This window comes from Mycena indigotica, assembly GCF_014461135.1.
Source record: "Mycena indigotica strain 171206Taipei chromosome Unknown Mind.scaff0007, whole genome shotgun sequence".
Lineage (NCBI taxonomy): Eukaryota > Fungi > Basidiomycota > Agaricomycetes > Agaricales > Mycenaceae > Mycena > Mycena indigotica.
The window spans coordinates 3,188,014-3,210,299 of record NW_023503006.1 but is presented as its reverse complement, the minus strand read 5'-3'; the positions used below and the strand labels follow the sequence as shown (position 1 = coordinate 3,210,299).

At 49.8% G+C, this 22,286-nt stretch overlaps 8 protein-coding genes across 8 annotated transcripts; 4 read left to right on the top strand and 4 right to left on the bottom strand.

Moving 5' to 3' along the window:
• Window position 1: 1 nt before the first annotated feature.
• MIND_00877900 (uncharacterized protein) lies at window positions 2-2,763 on the bottom strand (the record flags this gene model as incomplete). Its single annotated transcript, XM_037365436.1, has 11 exons — window positions 2-658; window positions 705-966; window positions 1,021-1,193; window positions 1,239-1,314; window positions 1,364-1,528; window positions 1,577-1,986; window positions 2,033-2,166; window positions 2,217-2,303; window positions 2,350-2,496; window positions 2,546-2,674; window positions 2,733-2,763. The coding sequence occupies 11 exons, from the start codon at window positions 2,761-2,763 to the stop codon at window positions 2-4; spliced, it is 2,271 nt and encodes a 756-aa protein (XP_037218678.1).
• A 702-nt stretch (window positions 2,764-3,465) lies between these two features.
• Window positions 3,466-4,128, bottom strand: MIND_00877800 (uncharacterized protein; the record flags this gene model as incomplete). Its single annotated transcript, XM_037365435.1, has 4 exons — window positions 3,466-3,603; window positions 3,656-3,946; window positions 3,993-4,050; window positions 4,112-4,128. The coding sequence occupies 4 exons, from the start codon at window positions 4,126-4,128 to the stop codon at window positions 3,466-3,468; spliced, it is 504 nt and encodes a 167-aa protein (XP_037218677.1).
• A 993-nt stretch (window positions 4,129-5,121) lies between these two features.
• MIND_00877700 (uncharacterized protein) lies at window positions 5,122-7,920 on the top strand (the record flags this gene model as incomplete). The annotated part of the gene is made up of 6 exons (XM_037365434.1): window positions 5,122-5,453; window positions 5,508-6,338; window positions 6,383-6,585; window positions 6,632-7,022; window positions 7,088-7,334; window positions 7,384-7,920. 6 exons carry the CDS (start codon window positions 5,122-5,124, stop codon window positions 7,918-7,920), a joined length of 2,541 nt encoding a protein of 846 aa, XP_037218676.1.
• Window positions 7,921-8,023: 103 nt separating this feature from the next.
• MIND_00877600 (Glutathione S-transferase) lies at window positions 8,024-9,043 on the bottom strand (the record flags this gene model as incomplete). Its single annotated transcript, XM_037365433.1, has 2 exons — window positions 8,024-8,951; window positions 9,000-9,043. 2 exons carry the CDS (start codon window positions 9,041-9,043, stop codon window positions 8,024-8,026), a joined length of 972 nt encoding a protein of 323 aa, XP_037218675.1.
• Window positions 9,044-9,235: 192 nt separating this feature from the next.
• MIND_00877500 (uncharacterized protein) lies at window positions 9,236-11,535 on the bottom strand (the record flags this gene model as incomplete). The annotated part of the gene is made up of 7 exons (XM_037365432.1): window positions 9,236-9,471; window positions 9,518-9,527; window positions 9,576-9,648; window positions 9,698-10,110; window positions 10,157-10,485; window positions 10,534-10,923; window positions 10,968-11,535. 7 exons carry the CDS (start codon window positions 11,533-11,535, stop codon window positions 9,236-9,238), a joined length of 2,019 nt encoding a protein of 672 aa, XP_037218674.1.
• Window positions 11,536-12,023: 488 nt separating this feature from the next.
• MIND_00877400 (uncharacterized protein) lies at window positions 12,024-15,127 on the top strand (the record flags this gene model as incomplete). The annotated part of the gene is made up of 6 exons (XM_037365431.1): window positions 12,024-12,300; window positions 12,347-12,638; window positions 12,687-13,514; window positions 13,561-13,763; window positions 13,808-14,514; window positions 14,561-15,127. 6 exons carry the CDS (start codon window positions 12,024-12,026, stop codon window positions 15,125-15,127), a joined length of 2,874 nt encoding a protein of 957 aa, XP_037218673.1.
• Window positions 15,128-15,472: 345 nt separating this feature from the next.
• Window positions 15,473-18,562, top strand: MIND_00877300 (uncharacterized protein; the record flags this gene model as incomplete). Its single annotated transcript, XM_037365430.1, has 6 exons — window positions 15,473-15,725; window positions 15,775-16,066; window positions 16,114-16,914; window positions 16,960-17,165; window positions 17,219-17,931; window positions 17,981-18,562. 6 exons carry the CDS (start codon window positions 15,473-15,475, stop codon window positions 18,560-18,562), a joined length of 2,847 nt encoding a protein of 948 aa, XP_037218672.1.
• A 1,158-nt stretch (window positions 18,563-19,720) lies between these two features.
• On the top strand, window positions 19,721-21,541 carry MIND_00877200 (uncharacterized protein; the record flags this gene model as incomplete). Its single annotated transcript, XM_037365429.1, has 5 exons — window positions 19,721-19,994; window positions 20,043-20,334; window positions 20,383-21,219; window positions 21,266-21,465; window positions 21,513-21,541. 5 exons carry the CDS (start codon window positions 19,721-19,723, stop codon window positions 21,539-21,541), a joined length of 1,632 nt encoding a protein of 543 aa, XP_037218671.1.
• Window positions 21,542-22,286: the final 745 nt, after the last annotated feature.

The window sequence follows — 22,286 nt, the reverse complement described above, 5'->3', positions numbered from 1 at the left end:
GCTAGAACCTGAACAACCCCTTCTTTTTCTTCTTTTCCTCTGTCGACCCATATGATTCCGTCGCCGCCATTGGAGGTGGCTTTGCAAAAGACTGCGCTGGTGGAGTAGCCCCAGCGGGCCTCACATTCCTCCCGGGGGGCGCGATATTTCTCCCACCAGCACTCGCAGCCGTTGGTCTGGCAGGCGGCGGCGCATCCCTGGTGTAATACCTCTCATCGTAATACTCCTGGAACGCCTGTCCTGGCCGACCCTCCTTGACACCATTCGGCAGCGCTTTCGATCCTTGACCCCCAAACTCGAGCACTTGCAGGTCGCTAATGAAATCGCGCGGAGTCAGAGTGTGCGTCGAGCCGATGAAAACATCGCGGTTTAGTGTTGCCGATAATTGATAGGCTTCTCGAATTTCTGAGTACGTCATACCACCAGTCACAAACACAAGTAGTCGCCCGCGATTGGTTTCTCGCTCCGGTCCGGCACCACTGGCGCCAGGTCGAGGAGCTTTGTGCCATGAAGGTTTCTGGCTACGTAAAGAAGTTGTCTGCACGGGTGTTGCGCTTCGTAGGCTTGTTGACGCCGCGCTTAAGGAGCTTGAACCAGATGAAGGTTCCTCCTTCACGTAGGGGAACAAGGTTTTGTCCAATTTATCGACCACGTGTTCCTGAATATTATGGTCAACGTCAGTGCTGACAGCCCAAAGAGCCAACCTCTAGAACAGTTCTCAAGACCGGTTTGAACCGCGATAACTCGTACTCTTCCTCTTTGGATTTCTTGGGGACCAGCTTCTTCTTCAAATCGCGATCGCCTGGCCCTCGGCTGATCCGGACACCAAGATGCACTAATGCATTCACCGCTTCCTGCTCCGCAACACTCAATCGGGCGTGTTGGTAGAGTCGGCGGCGGTCCTCGTCTGGGACACCGTCCCGGAATTGTATATAAAGTGCGACAATGCGAACTTTATTGAGGTTGCTAGGTTGATCTGCATTGAGCGACGTGCTCTAGACCAGTTAAAAGGTTACGCACATCACTTCCCGACTATCCAGCAATGGCACCATATCTTGAACCAGGTTCTTTGGGGTTTTCCCCTCGATGGTTGCTCCCGTTGCGCAGTCTTGCTCAATGGAAGCGACGAGTGGCAACTTATCTTTTTCGAACAGACCCATGCATTCTTGCGCCATGCTCAAATGCAGTGAAAACTGTTTTGTGTCAATATTCGCACAACTAGAGAGGAACAAGGATACCTTTTCGCGTTGCTCTTGGTATTGAGGTAGGCTCGCCAACATGTCCTTCATATCATTTAAACTCGCGGCACCCTCGCTGAGCAATTTAGATGACCAGATATTTGCCTAAGTATTGAAGAACACACCCATTGAAAACTGCATTCTCCTCCAAGAATCGGTTGAAGTCCGCCATAAGCTTGTCGATTGCTTCTCGCATATGCATATGTCGAACTTCCGTCCATACAGTGTCGGAATCAGACAAAGTGGCGGTTTTGTCCTCGAATGCACCAACAGAAGACTGGAACTTATATCTGCAAGATCAGGTCAAAGAAGGCTAGAGTAGTCCAGGAAATACGCACGTATATTTCGTTCCACCCTCTATGGGTAATAGGTCGTTCGCCATGGCCTGATATGTAAATTCGTGAAGAAATGGTGCAATCATATCCATGGTCCGGTCTGTTATGAATAGTGTACCCCTCGGCCGACCAGTCGTATCTTTCGCAAAGTCTGGGTTGGCTTTCTTATATTCTTCCAACGCTCCCTGGACGAAAAATGCGAGTATTTTCGTGCCATGGTCACCCTCAGCCGCTTCAAACGCTCTTGCCTCGGCACCTCGAGCAAGATTGGTTCGCCATCGTGAGCTACCTTCGGGTGGTGGTGGGGCTCGAGTAGATGCGTTGGGCTTCAAAGCTCCTAACGGTTGGTGGTATGGTGGGACATAGTATCGGATGTAGGGAAATTCGTTGAGTGTAATGCAAACGTTGGCGATCTAAGACATGAGAGGACTAATGGAGAGGACCAGCAAGCTCACGCACGATTTTACTGGCAAAACGAATATCGTCTTCAACGCGCGCTCTTGCGGCTTTGAATTGGCTGTCGTTCCGAGGCGGACTGTACAAGCTGAAGAAGAGGTCAGGGGCCTGAAGTGAAAAGGTTTGGGCTTCAGCGGCTGTCAAAATGAATTCAGCTTTGCTCGAAAGATTATACGCGTTGACGCACGCCAGAAGTTAATGAACAATTCTCTGACACCACGTAGGTAGGGTTCAACGCTCGACACAAGTCGCTCGAACAATCGTTCCTCCAGGCCTGATTCTACGTGAGTCTAGGTTTGGAACACAGGGGAAGAGCCGACCATCGATGAAGAAGAGGTGGCCACCAGCATACTGGCGGTTTGACGAGTCTTTGATTATACGTTCGATATTCTGGCTCGTGGGCATGAGCAGATAGAGCGCCTCAAATTCGGGCTGTGGGTCGCGGTTGCTGGTGATTGATTCGATGACTTCGGTCGCCGTAAGTCGCGCAGATCTAGTTACCGACGGAAGACTCACGAGTAACATTCTCTTCGAGGATGTCGAACTGCTTGAGCACTGATCCGAGAAGTTTTTGTGAATGCTCGTCAACGACAAGGATTTTCCATTTCCCTGGCGGGTTGACTGAGCGGATAGCCTCGAGGAATTCTACAAGTTCCAATGAGCATTTGGTATATGAAGCTGGTTGTGGGGTGTGTTGGCATACTGGAGCGGACGGTGCTGATTAGAGAGGGCATTCACTGCGCTTCTCGTACGACGTCCGTATAGCAGTGGCCCAATGGGGAGCTAGAGCAAGCAGGATGAGGTTTCGGAGAGAAGGAGTTAAGTGATGTCACGCTCTTAACATCACTGGATTCACGGTTCAGATGGTCTGTAAGGATAACACGATATGTATAGTGAGACGCGCCAATTGTAGCGATGTACCATAAAGTAATAAGCTAGAAGATTCAAGACAGATACAAGCACCTTCAATTTTAACGATCCAATCAAAACGAGGCTGTTTGAGAGAGATTAGAAAGTAAGGTAAAACTGCAGAATCAACTGCAATACTTGTGCTCCGACAAAATGCAATGAGGTACTCGACCATGAAGAAGGCAGAAATGGCCAATTGAAAAAATAGAGTTGGAGGTTACTCGTCGCGTTCCGAAGTTCAGAGGGGTTGACACTGATGTCAAGTAAAGCCCGGAAATGTCATTGAAAAGACATTTGTTGTGAGTTTGTGATGAAAAGCTCGATCTATCTTTTCTTCGTGTTTCTCGATTCGAGCACGAAAATTTTGGCATCCACGCCTCCGCTTTGCCAATGTGAGGTGGGGTTTGACGGAGTAAGTACAACCGTGAAACGCCAGGGCTCGGCAAGCGCGGAACTAGATATACCGAGAGTGCTCAGGTCAAAATAACGCGCAACCTATGCTGTTATGTATTTTGTGAGAAGTTTAATTACTTGAAGGCGCGATGACGAGCACGGACCGTAAGACCAAAGGCAGGTTCAGATGGTGGTAGCAGATCGTAAGCGAACTTGGACTGAACGGGGCAGCGAGTATGATTTAGATGAGCAGTGGAAGAAAGAAACATCGGCTGATTGAAATATTAATCATTAGGGTCGCCACAACAATTGACACAAACATACCGAGCGTGAAGGTGGAGGGGCTACCTGGCAATTGCGCAAAGGGGATGGACCAGGCGGCTTTCGTCCTACTATCGAGCCGAATCGAGGAAATATATGTGTGTTCGTACCCGGCTTGACGTTGAGGCGGACTCGGACGGTATTGACGTCGAGGTCGCAGTTTCTAGCAGAATTCTCAGGAAATCTGGATTCTTGAATGACCTCGACAACTTTGCCGGTTTGGAAAGCGAGTCGGGCTCTCGCTTTGTACAGGACTTTGGTAGGAGATGGGATGGTCGTCGCTGGTTCACGGGTCTAAGTAATAATCAGAGGAACACATACGAAGTCGGGTAAAACCTACAGACGCGTCGCTCTCCTCTGGCCAACCCTTGAACTGAGCGGTAGCAAAGATATGAATCCTTTGATGAAGAGTCAAGCTTGAATCACTGTGTAGAGGCTTCCGTGGTTGAAAGCACTCACTTCGTTAGATAAAACATGGCACAGTTGTCGGATGGGAAGTATATAGCAGGTAGTACTTGCGGGCATCGTTATCGCTTATATTCTTATGGGGACATTTAGCCAAGCTCCAACTTGAATTAGTCGAGACAGTCTTAGTTTTAATTGGGGCCGGAACCTGACGGAAAAGTTTGAGCTCCACAGGCGGGACGGAAGCTAAAATGCACAAGCCAGCAGCTAACATTTAAGGACTTGAGAAGTCTAAGGAGAAGCAACGACAGAGAACTTACAAGTCAGAAAGATGCGGGTGAGTACTGAGATGGGTTGGTAATCTTGCGCAATTGCCAATGAAATCGAGTAATGATCTTCTAGCCTGGCTAATGGCGAACTCTTTCAATTTGGTAGTTGAGGAAGGTTGCATGAGGTTCATAACGGAAAGTCGTCGTTCGAGTTTGGAACGTAGCCCAAACGCAGTGTTGTAGTCGATGAGACTTTATGATGATCATGTTGGTCTACCTGTGATTACAGCGATTCCTTGGATTTCGAACGAAGTGCTTTATGCAATGAAGAAAAGCCGCAGCTTCATTACAGCCTGGGGTCGAAGGCAAAAAATTGATGCGCCATCAGGTGACTTGATCGGGGTCATCCACTTCCAAGTTCCCACAAACTATCGCCTGAACCAGATTCACAATGTGCTTGCAGGACTCTGTCACTAAATCTTATGGCGCAACGTCCCACACAACTCATGGAATTCATTCCTTTCTCCCACCCGAGCATCCACGGCGGCTTCCAGATTATCCAGGATGTCAAAACTTGGTCTGCAACAACCACGGTGGTTTCGGGAGCCAGGCTCTGAAAAGAGGGCGTGAAAACTAAGACAGCAATAAGCAACATTATTCCAAGCCGAGAACAAATGCGACCACACCCACAGGCCATATCACATCATAGTTCCTTGTTCGTTTTTGTGCTCACTCTTCTCTTTCTCCTCTCAACATTTCCAGGCTGACCGCACAGCTGCCCACGGTCCAAAACTGATGTTTCCTGCAAAGCACTCCGCAGAGATTTCGACTTCTGGAACATTTCCCTTCCTATCACTCCCGACCTGCGAAATTCTTCGAGATATACATGAACTACTCGACGCTGTCGACTGGCAGGCCTCGTTCCTACCCTACTGGGATCACGATGAGCCACATTTTGGTGCTGTTTACGACAGTCCAGAGATACGACACCATCTTAAAACTCTTCAACTCCGAAAGCCAGACGAGGATTTTGATGAATTCGAGATTATTCTCCATGATCTTGGGGGGTTTTCTCAACATCCCCTGCTTCGCGATCGTGTCGCGCGACTATTCAGTCCCACAAACAAGTAAAACACGGGTTCAAAAGCCGAGAAACAGCTCTGTGCTGACCAAATTAATAGGTTCCTTGTCAATGCTTCTGGTACTGGGAAGACTAGATTGTGTTACGAGGGCCTTTGCGTTAATTGGGGCCTCTATTTTACCATCGAAGTCGACACGGGATACCTTGGAAGCAACGACTTGGAGCGGAAACTCTCGCAGCTTATCGACGAAACAGAACTCGCTTCGGTGGACCATAGCGCCGCCGATGGACCAGAACGTGTTCAGCGCAACTCAGATGTCGCAAATCGATGGTTTGGAGCGATACTCCTGGCCCGACTTCTTCTTTTTCAGCAATTCCTCGAGATATCCTCAAGAGGTTCATTGTCTATCCCAAATCGTCAAATGCGCTGGCTTGAATTCCAGCTTTCACCCAGAGTCTTAGGTGATCGACTAGATTATCTTGGGGAGGATGTGTTTGTCACGCTAGCCAACACGCTCGCCACGAATGACTCGCCAAATTTGGCAGAAAACATTGATGATGTGATCCGCAAGCTCCAAACGAGTATCGGTACCGAACGCCCTATCTTCATTATCATTGATGAAGCCCAAGTTGCTGTCGACCACCTTCCTTCCGCATTCGGGGACGGGAAGCCATTCCTGTGGGAGCTCCTTCGCAGTTGGTCCGCTTTAACCAAAGGCGCATGCACCTTTATTTGTGCTGGTGTCCGAATACCTGCATCTCTGTTCACCGGAGAGGTTGGCAGAGACTTTGAGTGGACATCGGACACCGGCGCATTTGACGACCCAGATGAACATGAAAAGTATATTGCCAAGTTTCTCCCTCCTACATTCCGGGATTCACCTCCCGGTCGCTTTTTGATATCCCGTCTTTGGCGTTGGTGCCGTGGAAGGTTGTCTTCTTCAAGATATATCAACCTTGCTAACAAGTTATTAGACACCGTTTGACGGACAGGTTTTTGTCCTTCCTTCTGACTGAAGGGCTTGAGTACCCACACACATGCTTGACCAGATTCGTCAAAGATGGCACAGAGCTCAAAGCTCTTGACGCAGTGAGGGCCTGTCACGATGAGGCTGCTCCGCGAGACCTGGGCTGGGCTTTTAGATTTGGAACCCCTAATTTCACCGAGCTCGACCCAGGTACCAATATATCCACTCAGTCACATATAGTCCTGACATTCTGCAGACACCAAAAACATAGTCTTGGACATTCTTTATCAGTCCATGGCCGAACGCAAAACGAACACATTCGGCGCAGACCAAATATCTTTGGTTCAACGAGCATATGCTCGGTTCATTGATGTCAACCTATCTCAAGTCCGATTTGATGAACCATTCATTCTCGTCATTGCTGCTCGCCAGCTATTCCCAATACCGGTCGAGCCGCTTGGAGGTCGTCCTAACGATCGACCATCTACATTCATAACAAGTTTACAACTCAATCCCCCACCAACCCGGCAGGGCGTTGCCCATTGTCTCGCTTTCTATCTCTCGCAAGTGTTCGGACGCACGAGGATGTTGACGGACATTTTCAAATTCCCACATGCTGCTCCTGGGCTCGTCAAACGGCTCAACTCGTCCGTTTCCATTTGGGTGGTGATGGGGAACTTGAGAGCACGATAGTTGGTTTGGATGTATTCAGGTCTCTGGCTCCGTTAGTAACAGCGACCAGAACTCTGGAGGAGACTATCGAATGGATTGAACACGCTCATGGCACCGCATTTTGCATGCCTTCTTCACCCAACATAGACTTGCTGTGTGCGGTCCGGCTGGCGGAAGGCTCATTTATCTGGCTCGCTATCCGTACGATTGCAGCCAATGAACCTGTCAATGACGAAACTTTGCAACCCCTTGTGTCACTTCTGGATATCGACCATGCATTTTCCGAGGTATAGAACATGTTTGATTTTTGACCTCATGGAACTGAATTTATCTCAGACCGGCGCCGACTCTGCTTCCATTAAAAGGGCCACCGATGCTCTCCGCTCTTTGCCTGGAGTCAAACAGCGCCCTTGCTTCCTCCGCGCTGTCACTTCGTTTCCTGTTGAAGCCGACATCCGTCAGTGTGTGGATAAACGCTGTCGCGATGTCGCCAACCTTAGCTTCCGGGCCCTCCGGCGCAACGAAGACCAAGTCATGCAGGAGGACTTTTTCGAGGCCATGGTGAATGGAGCTATCGCTGGCACCAAAAGGAAGTCGCGTTGGGACGATGGGGCGCTGCAAGAGAACCGCAAACGCGCTAAAGAACTGCAGGAGGAGCTGAGGATTGAGTCTAACAGGGAATTCATCAGAACCATGAATGACGTGGACCCGCATTACTCATGGGACATGAAAGGGTTTGACTTTACCGCGGATTACGATCCGTTGGATGCTGTGCCCGCCGCTAGGCAGCCTCCCCCCCTGCTCGTAAAGAACGAAAACAGCCAAGGACACGCCGAACACCGAAGAGCCCGAGAGCACGTCAGAAGAACTTGAAGTAAGGCTTAGACTCAGTACGTTCATAGTCCATCTGTGAAAGCCTTGGAACCTTACTGAAGAAAAATGAAAGCAGATTTGTTGTAGTAATATATATGACATTCTATACCAGCGTAGCAGTGTATGCGATGCGAGGAAAGTGGCATCGGAATGTAGCTAGAGCACTCTGAGTCTCGAGGACAATTTCCTCACGGTTGAGAGCAACGAGCACTCCGATGGTGGGGATATTGCCCGGGCCATCATCACAAACAACAGAGATTGTGTCCCGCAGTTTGAAACCAAGACGGCCTGCCTCGACCTTGTTAAATCCAACCACAGTTTCAGGCTCGCGAGGTGCCGAAGCTATTTGGGCGGCAGCCTCTTCACCGCTTGTGTATGTTACCGGTTGAGCTTTCTCGAGAATGGCCAAGTGGTCCGACAGGCGAGCGAGCCAGGCTGTGGTTTGGGGAAATGTCTCCGCAGTGAATATAGACTCAGATTCAAGAAGTGTCCGGGCGAAGAGACAAGAAGCATGCGCTGCTGAGTCGGCGAATGAAGGACTTTCCGTGTCAAACAGCCATTCACGGCCGTCGGCAAGCTGTTCTTCGAGGAAGGTGATGTGTGAGGAAAGAACGGAGAGGTTGGCTGGTCGAGCAGCGCGCTGTTTCTCGATGTCAATTGGGCGACCGAAAAGAGACTCTCGGTCATGCACAAGCTGACTGGGGAGTAGATGCCAGCGCAACAAAGAGACGATGGAGGGGGAAAGGGTATCGTCTACCCAGCTCTTGGCGAAGAGCTTGATCAGAGCAGCATCCGAGCCTCCGTTATGTTTTCTTGGGGGGAAGATCGACCCGTATTGGCCAGGAGGGAACCGTCTTTCCAACGCGCTGGCCGCTAGACTGGTGTCGAAGTATAGATCACCACCTATGGCGAGAATCGGGATGCGTCTGTGACCCACTCCAAGCAGTTCAACATCTGGACGAGGAGGTATCATAGGAACGTTGACCCATGTTTGAGGAATGTTTTTCAGCAAGATTGTATGGTGCAGTTTCCTATGATTAGATCTGAATCAGCAAGTGGACAGCACATGGTCAGATTACCTCGAGTAGGGAGAAAGATCGTAACGGTAGACAATGACAGACATGAAAAACAGTGCTGGAGGGGCTTACAAGTAAACTGGCGCTTTTATATAAGAAAGGTAGTAGGCGCCTTTATGTGCCGCCACCAACTTGAACTATAACAAGAGCAATACAATACTATCTGGCATGGATAACGACTGTAGACGGCACAGATGGTTGACTAACTCAGATAAGTCGCAACTGATTCACATCCCGTCTTACAGCTGGTCAGAATGGGGAAACACCTCGGGAAACCCGAGACCACTCATATACGCATCTCTCACCCTGTTCGACATCGGGTCCACCAGACTCCTCAGAGTCGCTAACATCGCACTCGCCGTCATCTGCAGACTCCACAGACTGACAGTCTTGATGCGCCGATTCAGATTGGCCTGCATGACATGGAATGCCATAGCGTCGTAAACTTGCAGGGAGATTTCGTCCATCAGGCCGGCTGTAGTAGCTATGAGCGGTGGAGAAGCAGTAAGAAACACACTAACATTCCCACATCTGCGAGGCGTTTGTCAGTTCAAGAAAAGCTTAATGCTATTCACATACAGTCCAGGAACCGTCGAACTCGCTCAATTCCTTGACGACCCGACACCGAATCGGGATTAACGTCCGGTTGGCGCTGAAAAAAGGATGAGTGAGAGAGCGGAGATTGAGACCAAACCACATACTGCATGAAGCCGACGATAGGCCGTATCAGCGCATTATTCACGTACGATAAATCATTCGTGAACAGAGGCACAGCAGCCTTAAGGTCGCGAAACCGTAACTCGATGTCGATAACCACTCTAGGTCCTGATGACGGTGCTGTACTATCTTCGGTCCCAGTATCCTCCTTAGGAGCTTGTAATGGAGGCTTAGCGAGTCCTCGTTGAGCAGGAATGCGCTCGAGCGTGGTAGTGATGGCATCAGCGATCTCACCCAAAATTGCATTCAAGTCTGAGTCATCGTCCGGGTTTCGAGGAAACTTTATATCGAACACGGCGTCAACCTTGCCCGAGGTTATCCATGAGATGGGTCCCTCCGGCGTCGTGGTGGCGCGCTGTATGTGGTCTATCGGGACGCCATCAATCCGAACTCGGGACTAAACGACATGATTAACTCCTTAAGTAAGCACGAAATGGACACACCATTCGACCCCAATCACCTTCGCCCAGTTCCTTCTCCGTCGTCCGGCCAATACTCTGCGGTTTGTGTAGACTGAATAAGCAGTTATCAAACTGTCCCACAATGTTCTCTGCACAGAGCCAGTCGTAAAACATCCATTGCTTCCGGAAACATTTGATATCAGCTTGGAATATGGAAAAAGTGTGCGGGCGGAAGCCATCCGGTTGGTAGACCGTCACGAGAAGGTCTTCAACCTGTAATGACTCGAGCTCAAAGTCGCCTGGATAAGCAGGATGGCGGAAAGATGCCGGGTCGAGTGGATTGTCAGGGTCCCAATACACGGATCTGCGGTCTGATGTAGGTTAGCGCTAGGATATACTGTAAGAAAAAGATGACCGACCGAATACGCCTCTGACACCCTTGATGACCGCGTTCTGAACCAAGCCCTTGCCATCAAGCCATCTCCAGAGCGATAACGTGACATCAACCGAGTCGATATTGAGGTCGAACATGGAGTAATTTGTGTCCTCCTCTTCTTCAGGCATTCGAACATCTTCGTCTTCCGCTCCATGATAAGCAGGGTGTCCTGTAATATCATATCCACCCGCCGCGAAGCCTTCAATTTGTTGCCGGGAGTTGCTAACCGTTGTGCCACGGGGACGGCGGGAGATGAAAACATTTTTAAACGATATTCGCGAATCTTTCCACTTTGGGACGATGGCGGACTCAAATATTATGGTTACGCCCGTTTCAGAGGTGAGATAGTCACTGATTGCACGGGCGACGTAGTCTGCGAGCAGTGAATAGATAGCAGCTGGGTGTAAGTTGGCTTACGTTGCAACTGGAGACTATTTGCGGTCGCAAAGATGACCGAAAAAAAATGTCGTACTGGAAGGTAAAATTTAGCTGCGGCCAGACTGTCAATGACGACGCACGTTCCAACGAAGATCCATAATGTCTGGCTCATTAGGAACCAGGTGATAAACGCCGAAACATCATCTGCATTGAACCTTCGAAACGACTTGATTGCAAACCACTTGAATCGGATACGCGCGCGTGCCCAGAATCCAGTCGCGAGGCCAAGAAAGTCGTCGCGACTGGGAGGGCGTGGGAGGTGAGGCATTGACAGCGCTAGTCTCCGAAAAAATGGGGGGTAGTTGTCGAAATTCGGTGGTGGTGGTGGTGGTGGTGGTGGAGGGGGTAGGATTGGTGAAGATTTGACGTCGCTGGCCTTTACTTGTGGGGGGAGGAGGCCCGGGTTTCGACGTATGGGCCAGTTGTGTGAGTGGAGAGTCATGAAAAAGTCGTATCTGGGAGCAGGTGGAGTGATAAATGCGCGGTCGACAGGGTGGTACGCCGGTTCTGCGAGATTGGGAGTTGAAGAAGCTTCGGATAGTATCATAGCGGTCGAGTGCGGAACGTGAAAGAGTGTGAGGGTTCCGACCAACGAAATTGAGAGTAGATTGTGTTGTGGACTTGCTTCTGGTAGCTTTTGCGATGACAGAACGAAGGGGTAGAGCCATGGCAAGCCAGGTATAGCGTGCCCGCCGCTGAGGGGCAACGGTCGCGAACACAACTCAAGTCAAGCTCCAAAACTTGAAAGTGACGCGAGAGTGTCAGTAAGCAGTAATGTAATTTGTCAGCAAACCTCTCTTGGCAGGTCCTCTTCTCCTAGGCTCTTGTTCCCTTTTAATGTCTTGCAGAGAAACTTTCTGTGGCAAACATTTAACTGATGCCACCAGGTAGAATTGCCAGGCCATTGACAGATAAAGGCAAATATTACAAGATTATGGCCACACACGCAAGTGACGCAAGCCACACTTACACGCCCTCTTGTTTGTTTGCTGTACTTTTCTTTCTCTCTGCACTCATCGCCTACAGCACCAGTACATGGCTTGCGCATTTACCAGCGACTACAACGCTCAGATCTCAGACGCTAAACTTCGTTTGAAGGAGCTCTCTGGAACCACTGTCGAAGAGAGGGCTTCTGCTCTGTCCCTTTTGCTCTGTGTACAGTTTTGGAGGGCCAATAGGCAACCGGACAGTGATATGGTCGCGACTGCATCGTGCAAACGGCTATTGGAGAGCAAGCCCACATTAGATTCGTTGCTCGTTCTCGCTCAATATCAAGATGAGTCTGACTATAGCTCTCTGATAACCGACTCGCGTTTGTTGCTTCTATAAGGCTACTGCATCCATTAACTAGTCTCCAGCTTCATTCCCACCCTTCGTGTCCTCCGAGTCTCGACGGATATTGGAAGAGCTTGGTGAGAGGATAGAAGAAGCGGCCAACGACGAATATTTGTTTCCGTGGGTGCCATCGGCACCGTCAGACGGTCCAATATACGAAGACCAGGATGTCCTCGCTCACCTTAAATCCCTCAGGCTCCGGACACGTGCGGAACTCATCCCAGAGCCCAGCTTTATTCTGCACGATCTAGGCGGGTTTGGTCGCGACCAAATTCTTGCTGCTCGTGTAGCGCGACTGTTTACGCCGAAAAACAAGTGAAAAAGCTGTTCAATGAGGTCTATGATGACCTGATTTGTTATTAGATTCCTTGTGAATGCTTCAGGTACCGGCAAGACGAGACTGTGCTACGAAGGGCTCTGCACCAACTGGGGCCTTTACTTCACCCTCGAAGTCGATTCGGGCCGACTTGGGAGCACCGATGTGCAGTACACACTTGAGAAGCTGTTAAATATCCCTGAATTTAGGGAGGACATCGACTACAGTGACTCGGATGCACCACGCCTTGTCGAAACAAACACGGTTTTGGCCGCTCGCTGGCTTGGAACCATTCTTCTCTCTCGGCTTCTCGTCTTCCAACTCTTCTTGGAGACTCTTTCCCGCGACGATCTCGGCGACAGAGCGAAAAGGCGATGGCTGGAGCTGCAACTCACCCCATTGAACTTTGGCTTCGCAGGCGACGAGCCATTGGCCACGTTGGCGGAAACACTAGGGGGAAATGATACCGATGTCACCTATTTACAAGCCAACATCGACGATGCCTTGCGAAAAATCCGACATGTTCTTGGCAACGACTCGTCCATTTTCATTGTCATTGATGAGGCTCAAGTTGGTATCGATCCAGAACTTGGATGCCCCTTTGGTGAAGGGCAGCCTTTCCTCTGGGAGATTCTCCGGGAGTGGCAAACACTGACGAAAAGTGCTTGCACTTACATCTGTGCTGGTGTTGAGATCCCTTTTTCCATGTTCAGCGGTCAGGTTGGTGGCGAGTTCGAATGGACCTCGGATACCGGCGCTTTCGACGATCCAGAAGCTCATGAACAATACATCACAAAATTCCTACCTCCCACCCTTCGCGACTCTCCTTCTGGTCAATTACTTGTCGCCCGCCTCTGGCGGTGGTGTCGTGGAAGGTGCGTGAATATACGTAAAATTTACTAGAGCTCAAGTATAGAGTAGGCATCGAATCACAGACCACTTTATATTTCTTCTCCTTACGTCTGGCCTTCAATTTCCGCATACGACTTTGTCGCAGTATATTTCCGAAGCATCCGGTGTTGAAGCCTTCGATGCGATACATGCCTGCCACGATGAAGCACACCCAAGACCACGGTCTTGGTATTTCCGTTTTGGAAAGCCCACCTTCGAATGGCTTGCGCCTGGTATGTGTGCTTTATCTGCTAGCATTTTGCTAACATTATCCCAGACGACAAGGACTTGGTTATTGCTCTGCTTTACCGTACTGTGGCTACACACCATATGCACAATTTCGGACCTGAACACATACAGCTAGTATCAAGAGCACACGCTCGCTTTATTGATGCTAACTTGTCGCAAATCGTGTTCGATGAGCCGATGGTCCTGGCCCGCGCCGCTCGTCAGCTATTTCCTACTCCCATTCGAGCACATGAGGGAGAACCTCACGATCAGCCGGCTACCTTCATATCAACCTTACAAATCAATCCTCCCAGAACCCGGCAAGGTGTTGCCCATTGTCTCGCTTTCTACCTCTCTCAAGTACTTGGCCGCCCACGAACATTGACCGACATTTTCAAATTTCCACACACAGCTCCCGCTTGGGCTCTCCGAACAGCGCAACTCGTGCGTTTTCGTCTGGACAAGTCTGGAGCGCCTGAGCACGTGATGCTAGACTCAGATGCAGACAAATCATCGCTACCACTTGCCACAGTAACTGATACACTGCCGGAGACTATCAAATGGATTGAACATGCACACGGAACTACATTTTGCATACCATCTTCGCTCAACTTAGACTTGCTGTGCGCTGTCCGGTTGGAAGATGGTTCGTTTATTTGGCTCGCTGTCCGTGCGCTCGCAACGGACGCGCCTATGAATGGCGAAACTCTACAACCACTGGTCTCCCATATGGATATCGACGATGTTTTCCGTGAGGTATGTCTCGTCTTATTTGCTCCATTTGGGGCTTATTGCGTGCTAGGAAGGTGCCGATACTGTTTCCATTAAATCGGCTGTTGATGCTCTTCGTTCCTTACCTGGAGTAAAACAGCGACCTTGTCTCCTTCGCGCAGTCACAGGATTCCCCGTCGAGGTCGATGTCCGTCCCTGTGTGGATAAGCGTTGCCGCGATGTCGCCAACCTTAGTTTTAGAGCTCTTCGACGCAAGGAGGACCAAGTCATGCAGGACGACTTTTTCACTGCCATGGTCAACGGGGCCATCGCTGGCACTAAACGAAAGTCGCGTTGGGACGACGGGTCAATACAAGAAAATTATAAACGTGGCAAGATGCTGCAGGAGCTATTGATGAAGCAGTCTGATCCGAACTACGAAAGAGGCATGACAGAGGTAGAGCCGCATTATTCGTGGGACTTGCGAAGGGACTTGAGCGAGTGGTACGAAGAATACAATCCGCTGGATGCTGTTTATGGGACTAAACGACCTCGGCTTTCGCTATTTGATGATAAACCAAGAAAGCGACCGCGACAGCCCCGGCAATCGGTCAAACGCAGAAAAGATCACGGCGCGAGGAAGAAATTGGGTATATAGGATGCGAGTCGTAGCTTTGCTCTATATATTGTGTTGCGGGTAGCTGAAAATTCAAACCTCTTGCTTCAACCGTGACGTGCTGACAAATTCCGAGTCCGAGTCTGAACCATCATTTACTGACAAGTTTTTTCTCTTTCCTTCCAACTTCGAGCAACTCGGGCTTATTTGCGCACCGAGAATCTTGGAACTCACTCCTCTTCCACACATTCCAAAAGACCATCTGCGCGTGCCAAACAATCCATCGCGTCTGCGTAATTGCAGTTACAATGCGGTAACTAAGTGCGGACCCACATACCCGCCACAGCCCTTGTGCAATTAGATTGTAAGCTGCCTTGTCTTCATACCATGCAGACTCTCTCAACTATCTCCATGCCAGAACACACGATTGCAACCTCAAAGCCATCTCCTGTCGAGTCCATTGACGATGCGGCACCAATCCTATCCACCCTACTTTCTATGGCTTTCTCCAACGCCACGCGTCCCATAAACGAACAATTGGTGTCAGAATCTGCCTGCAAACAAATCCTTTCCACCCAAAGTCGCCTGTACCAACTGCTCAGAGCAAACAAGGTCACCTTTCCTCAAGTTTTTGACTCTCGTGCGTCGTAGTATGATTCGTCTCCTTCCAAATTTGAACTGCATTTCAGCTTTATTCCCCCCGCTCGTATCTACTGCAATTTTGGAATACCTAGACACATTACGTCCTCATCTTGAGCAGACTTCCGCTAGCGACGAGATTTTCGAGCGGTGGATGCCTCGAGCCAGGAGTTCTAGCCCGATATATAGTGACGCCGATGTCATTAGTCATTTCGAGGCTCTCAATCTCCAACGAGTATCCCGGACGGGTGGTTTGCGAATCATACTATACAATCTCGGAAGATTCAAGCAAAACCCTGCCTTGTGCCAGCGCCTCGAGCGTTTATTCTCTCCCACGGACAAGTAATTTACCTTCATTACGGCCGAACATCAAGTGACCCTGCTCACAGATTTTTCGTCAACTCAACCGGCACCGGAAAAACCCGCTTATGCTTCGAGGGATTATGTTCCAACTGGGGACTCTACTTCACATTTGCTGTCGGTCATCGTAACCTTGGTAGTCATGATCTTCAGCTGGCTATCAGGAAGCGGTGTGGCTGGGGCGAAGGCTTTAACGACGAAGAACTGGACCACGACCAGATGCGTGAACAGAACACCGCGTGCGCATTACGCTATTTTGGCGCTATTCTACTAGCAAGGCTCCTCGTTTTCCAGATGTTTTTGGAGATAGTCGTGTCTAGAGGGGGGCTGAAGGAGGAACACAAAGCTCGCTGGCTCCAAACTCAGCTTACCTCTCACCGATTCACGATGATGGCAAATGACGCCTTTGGGTCGCTTGCGGACCTGCTGGTCACTCACGAGACGCCCTTCCTCCAGTCCAATATCGATGATGTTCTACGGAAAATACACACAGTAATTGGCCGTGACGAACCTCTACTTATTGTTTTGGACGAGGCTCAGTTGGCTTGCGATATACTCCCAAACTCGTTTGGAGACGGGCAGCCCCTTCTGTGGGAGATAATTCGGGGATGGAAAGCTCTGACGCGAGGGACCTGCAAAATTATATGCGTTGGCAATCATATCACGCCGCCAATGTTCACCGACAGCTTTGAACAGATTTCAGAAACAAGCTGTTTTGATGATCCAGATACACATGAAACATATATCAACCAGTTTCTGCCTCCCAAGCTTCGTGATTCGCCCTCAGGCCGATTTCTAGTTGCCCGACTATGGCGCTGGTGTCGAGGAAGGTTTGTGTAGCCTGCTAATGCCGCATGTTACTAAGCGTTCATAAGATATTGGCTTACCGATGAATTCCTTGAAATGCTTCTTGCAGAAGGACTTCAGTTTCCGCACAATTGCCTCAGTGTGTTCATCGAGAGGACCACCGAGGCAAAGCCATTTGATGCTGTCAAGACGCAATTCGAGGAAGGCTTACCGAGAGGTTATTCCTGGGCGTCCAGGGTTTCCAAGGCTTCGGACTTCTCAAACCTCTTTCCAGGTTTGGTCTCATATTTTTTTTCTTGCAACACTTGGCCAATTCATTCACGACAGACCAGGAAGACCTCATACTAGATCTTCTCTACTGCTACATGACAACACACAACGGCCGCTCCTTTGGGCCTGGTGAAAACCTTGACCTCCTTAGGAAAGACTATGTCCTTTTTGCCAAGGCAGATATGTCGCGGGTCAGTTTCGATGAACCGCTGTTCCTCATTCGAGCAGCTCGTCGGCTGTTTCCCTTTCCTGTTAAGTGGATCTTACGTGACCGGCCACATCGTCATCCTGCGACCTTTATAAGCAGTCTCCGTCTCAACCCTCCCCGCACGAGAGAGAGTTTGGCGCATTGTTACGCTTTCTATGTTACCCAAGTCCTCGGCGAGCCCCGGTTGTTGCTCGACATCGTCAACTTCCCCCATGTCGTTCCTGCATGGGCCCATCAAACAGCGCAGCTCGTTCGATTTTTTGTGGACGAGCAAGGAGACTTCCAGCGGGAGTTGGGACTGATTGATGCCTACCAGTCGCTCAGACCACTTGCTACAACGACAGCTACATTGGAAGAGACCACACGATGGATCAACCACGAATATGGCACTATTTTCTGCATTCCATCTTCACCCAATGTAGACCTTCTCTACGCTCTTCAACTAGCCGATAAATCACGCATCTGGGTCGCTGTTCGTTTGTTTGCGACGGATGAACCTGTAATGCCTGATGAGCTCAGTCCTGCGATATCGCTCTTGGACATCGACAGTCTTTTTGTCGAGGTAAAGTAGAATGTTCTCTTTCTGATTCTATTTTTCTCATTGCACTCAGACACCCGCCGACTTCGTTGCATCAAGGCGTGCTGCAGACGGCTTGCGATCGTTGCCTAACGTTCGCCAAAGGCCCTGTGTCTTGCGGACTATCTCCAGCTTTCCCGTCGAAGTCGACCTTTGCTCAAGTGTATATCAACGCTCTCGAGATGTTGCACATCTCAGTTTTACTAAACTCCGATTCAAAGAAAGCCAGGTTATGCAAGAAGACTTTTTTGCTGCCATAGTCAACGGTGTCATCGCTGGAACTAAACGCAAGTCGAGATGGGATGATGGGTCGATGCATATGGAGCGTAAGAAGGCCAGAGTGCTCCTCCGTGAAATGGAATTCAAGCCCCCGACTATCTGGGGTGACGACGCTTCTGAGTATTCGGACCCGGAGGATATGCACGAGGAACCCGACTTCACATGGGATGTTCGATCAGATGACCTTTGGAGAGAGAGCTGGAAAGAGCCAGCCACCAAAGCTCCGCCGCCACCTCGAAAACCTCGAAAACGCAAGACAGGGCTTTCGAAGCCAAAGCCGGAGCCAGTGGCGAAGGCAAAGGGGAAAGCTGACAGACCACCTAAGAAACGATACTAACAAGATGAGCGAGTTTGGAGCCACCATGTCGCTGTACATATCAGCATGGTTACAAAGTCGAGAAATTCTAAATCTTGCGTCAGCGGAATTTGCTCTCTTAGATCTCGTTTTTCGTCGTGTCAAAATTACAAGAGTTGGTCCTTCTTGTGTCCGAATTTTGTCAAGAACTCAGAACTCAAATCGGCAAGCATCGCATAGCATTCCGCCAACTCGTCGTTGTTTTGCGATGCAAGAAGACACAAAAAGTCGAGAGCAATCTGGTTTCGACCATTCACTATTGCGGTGTAATGTGATTCAGCGTATATTGAGTTCTCAGATAACTAGGCCGCTGCTTTGGCTCCAGCACATTTTATTATCATCGAGAGAGAGAGAGAGAGAGAGAACGACGTTTCAGACTCCAGAGTGACGTTTGATGGACGACACAACTTCCAAGAAACCATGTCGGCGTCGATTATTCCGTCGCCCACAAAGACAACCCTGTGGTCTCCGTTCTGGAACTTGAGTCCAAATCGTCAACCAGCACTTCTGATTCAAGCCACGTCGTTATCGACTGTCGAGCCCGAAACTTTTTCGTGAGGGAATGAAGTAAACGCCCACTCAGCAGGTAGTGCAGTGACCGCGAGAACGGGACAATTCACTTAGGAGGAAGCGTCAAGGTAAGTAGCGCTCTGTACATACGACTCATGTTTTTTTTGAACCTTTTTTTGCAGTCCCATCTTGGTCCCATCTTTTCCTTTTCTCCGCGACTACTCCGATGCCACAGGGAGGCGAAGACGATTTTTTTGCTCAAGGCTTGCGAGATAGGCAACTATGTAAATGTTTTCACTTGTATTGCCAGAGGCACCAACCCAAACTTGACAGACGCTCTCACCGATAATGAACATCTTCCAAGTCCTCCCCAGGAAATACGCCACAAATTTCATCTCCGTCGCCTTCCGACGACTCTCTCCTGCATGTGCCGAGGAAGAAAAACCCAGTCGGAAGATAGTTTTTGCTCGCTCACGACATCGCTGATGAAGATGCCCCAACGGTCGCAGCATTTGAAACGATTTCAGATTGTGCTATGACCTGCGCGACGTCGTCTAACTCGAACTGGACCAGAATTCTTGAGTGGACCCACAAGCAACACAGCCATTGTGATCTTTCGCTCCCACACCAATGTCACTTACAACGCACAACGACTATAGCGCTCGAATCTCCGATGCTGAGCTCTCCCTAAAAGGGATACCTGTAATTACGGTCGACGGGGCGGCCGAGATTCTCTCACTTCTGCTCCGTATCCGGTTTTGGAAGGCGAATAGGCTACCGAACGATGACATCACAGCGGTTGCCTGTTGCAGAGAGCTGCTGCAGAGAAGACCCACCCTCCACTTGCTGCTAAGGACCGCTCACATGCAAGAGGCGCCAGATTACTCCCCAATATTAGATTCGCGTAACGTTTCTTCGCCAGAGCGCAACTTGCTTACTGACTAGCCTTCAGCTGCTTTTCCGGCATTAGTGTCCACAAAATCTCGAGAGATACTGCAACCTATTGGCGAAAAGATGGAAAAACATGCCGCGAACGAATCATTTCTGCCACTTTGGGCGCCAGAAAAGCAACTCGGTCCAACATACGAAGATACTGATACTCTCGCTCATCTAGCATCTCTTGGACTGCGAAAATCCGGCGTACTCTCCTTAGATCTCCAGATTATACTGCATGACCTGGGTGGTTTCGAGCGACATCCAGTGCTCGCTAACCGTGTCTCGAGACTGTTCACCCCAAAAAACAAGTGAAAACATTCCTTTTCGGACAATCCACTGTATCTAACTGTTTTCAGGTTCTTGGTGAATGCATCGGGTACGGGCAAGACGAGACTCTGCTACGAAGGTCTCTGCACTAACTGGGGTCTATACTTTACCTTCTATGTTGATTCAAGTCGACTTGGGAGCTTCGACATGGAATTCATCCTTGACAGTGTCAAGGCTGATGGTGACTTTGCCAGAGTTCTCGGCCTAAAGGACCCTGATCAAGCGCAACTCATCGCGAAAAACCGGAATCTAGTTTTTCGCTGGTTTGGCGCTGTTCTCCTCTCTCGACTTCTTGCCTTCCAGCTCTTTCTTGATGCTCGTACCCACCGCGATGACAGTACCTTGAACACGATTTACAAGATGCGCTGGCTCGAAATGCAGCTTGCACCGCGCACTTTCAGTCGGGGTGGATCGGACGACCGGTTTATGAAGTTGGCGATGACGCTTGGAGAGGAACAGAATGATGTTCTTAACCTGCAAGCCAATATCGACGACGCTCTTCGCAAGATTCGAAACGCTATTGGCCGTGATAGTCCTCTTTTCATCGTCATAGATGAGGCACAAGTTGGTGTCGAGCTGAAACGCACATCCTTTGGCGATGGAAATTCTCTTCTCCGAGAGATTATCGGAGCGTGGCAGACTTTGACGAGAGGCAGTTGCACATTTATTTGTGCTGGTATCAGGATCCCTTCTTCCATGTTTAGCGACAAACCTGGCGGAGATTTCGAGTGGACATCAGACACTGGAGAGTTTGATGATCCTGACGCTCACGAGCGATATGTCACAAAATTTCTGCCTCCCAAATTTCGTGACACTCCTTCGGGTCGATTCCTTCTTGCGCGTTTCTGGCGCTGGTGTCGTGGACGGTGCGTTGTGATCCGATACTGGTTCCCCTGCTGAGCTGCTGAACAGGCATCGATTCACCGACCAATTTATATCTATTCTGCTCACGTCAGGTCTTCTATTTCCGCATACGAGTTTGTCACAGTATATCCGTGAAGGAACCGGTGTCGAAGCCTTTGACGCGGTGCGCATCTGCTACGAGGAAGTCTACCCAACACCAGATTCGGTCTTTGGCTTTGGGAAGCCCAGCTTTGAAGAGCTTTCTCCACGTATGTACTTCCCCCATTTCTCCCCGGATGATACCAATATCACCTAGATGACCAGGACTTGGTCCTTAATGCATAATGTCCTATACAGTATGATGGCCACACATCAAGTAGACGATTTCGGACCTGAAGACATCCAGCTAGTATCGAGGGGCTACTCTCGCTTTGTTGATGCCGACCTATCGAAAATTGTGTTCAATGAACCGTTGGTCGTGTGCCGCGCTGTTCGTCAGCTATTTCCCGCGCCGAGCCGACCTCATGAAGGATACCCCAATGATCGACCATCGACTTTCATAACGACCTTGCAACTCAATCCTCCCAGAAGTCGGCAAGGTGTTGCCCATTGTCTCGCCTTCTATCTTTCCCAAGTGCTCGGACGCTCCAGGATGTTGACAGACATCTTCAAGTTTCCGCACGCGGCGCCCGGTTGGGCTTGCCAAACGGCCCAACTAGTTCGTTTCCATTTAGACGACGACAGCAAGCTTCAAAGCACGATGGTCGACGACTCGAATGTGTTCAGGTCCGTGGTTCCGTTGGCTACAGCGAGCCAGTCGCTGGAAGAGACTATCGAATGGATCGAACACGCCCATGGCACTACATTTTGCATACCTTCTTCCCCTAATGTGGATTTGCTAGGTGCAATCCAGTTGGCAGATGGTTCATTTATCTGGCTTGCTGTTCGTGCACTTGCAACTGACGAGCCCGTGAATGACGAAGCGCTGCGGCCACTTGTGTCGCTTCTGGATATTGATGATCTATTCCAAGAGGTATGAACTGTTCTCCTCTTCCTTTCGGAACTTATTGCGGACCAGGAAGGGGCTGAT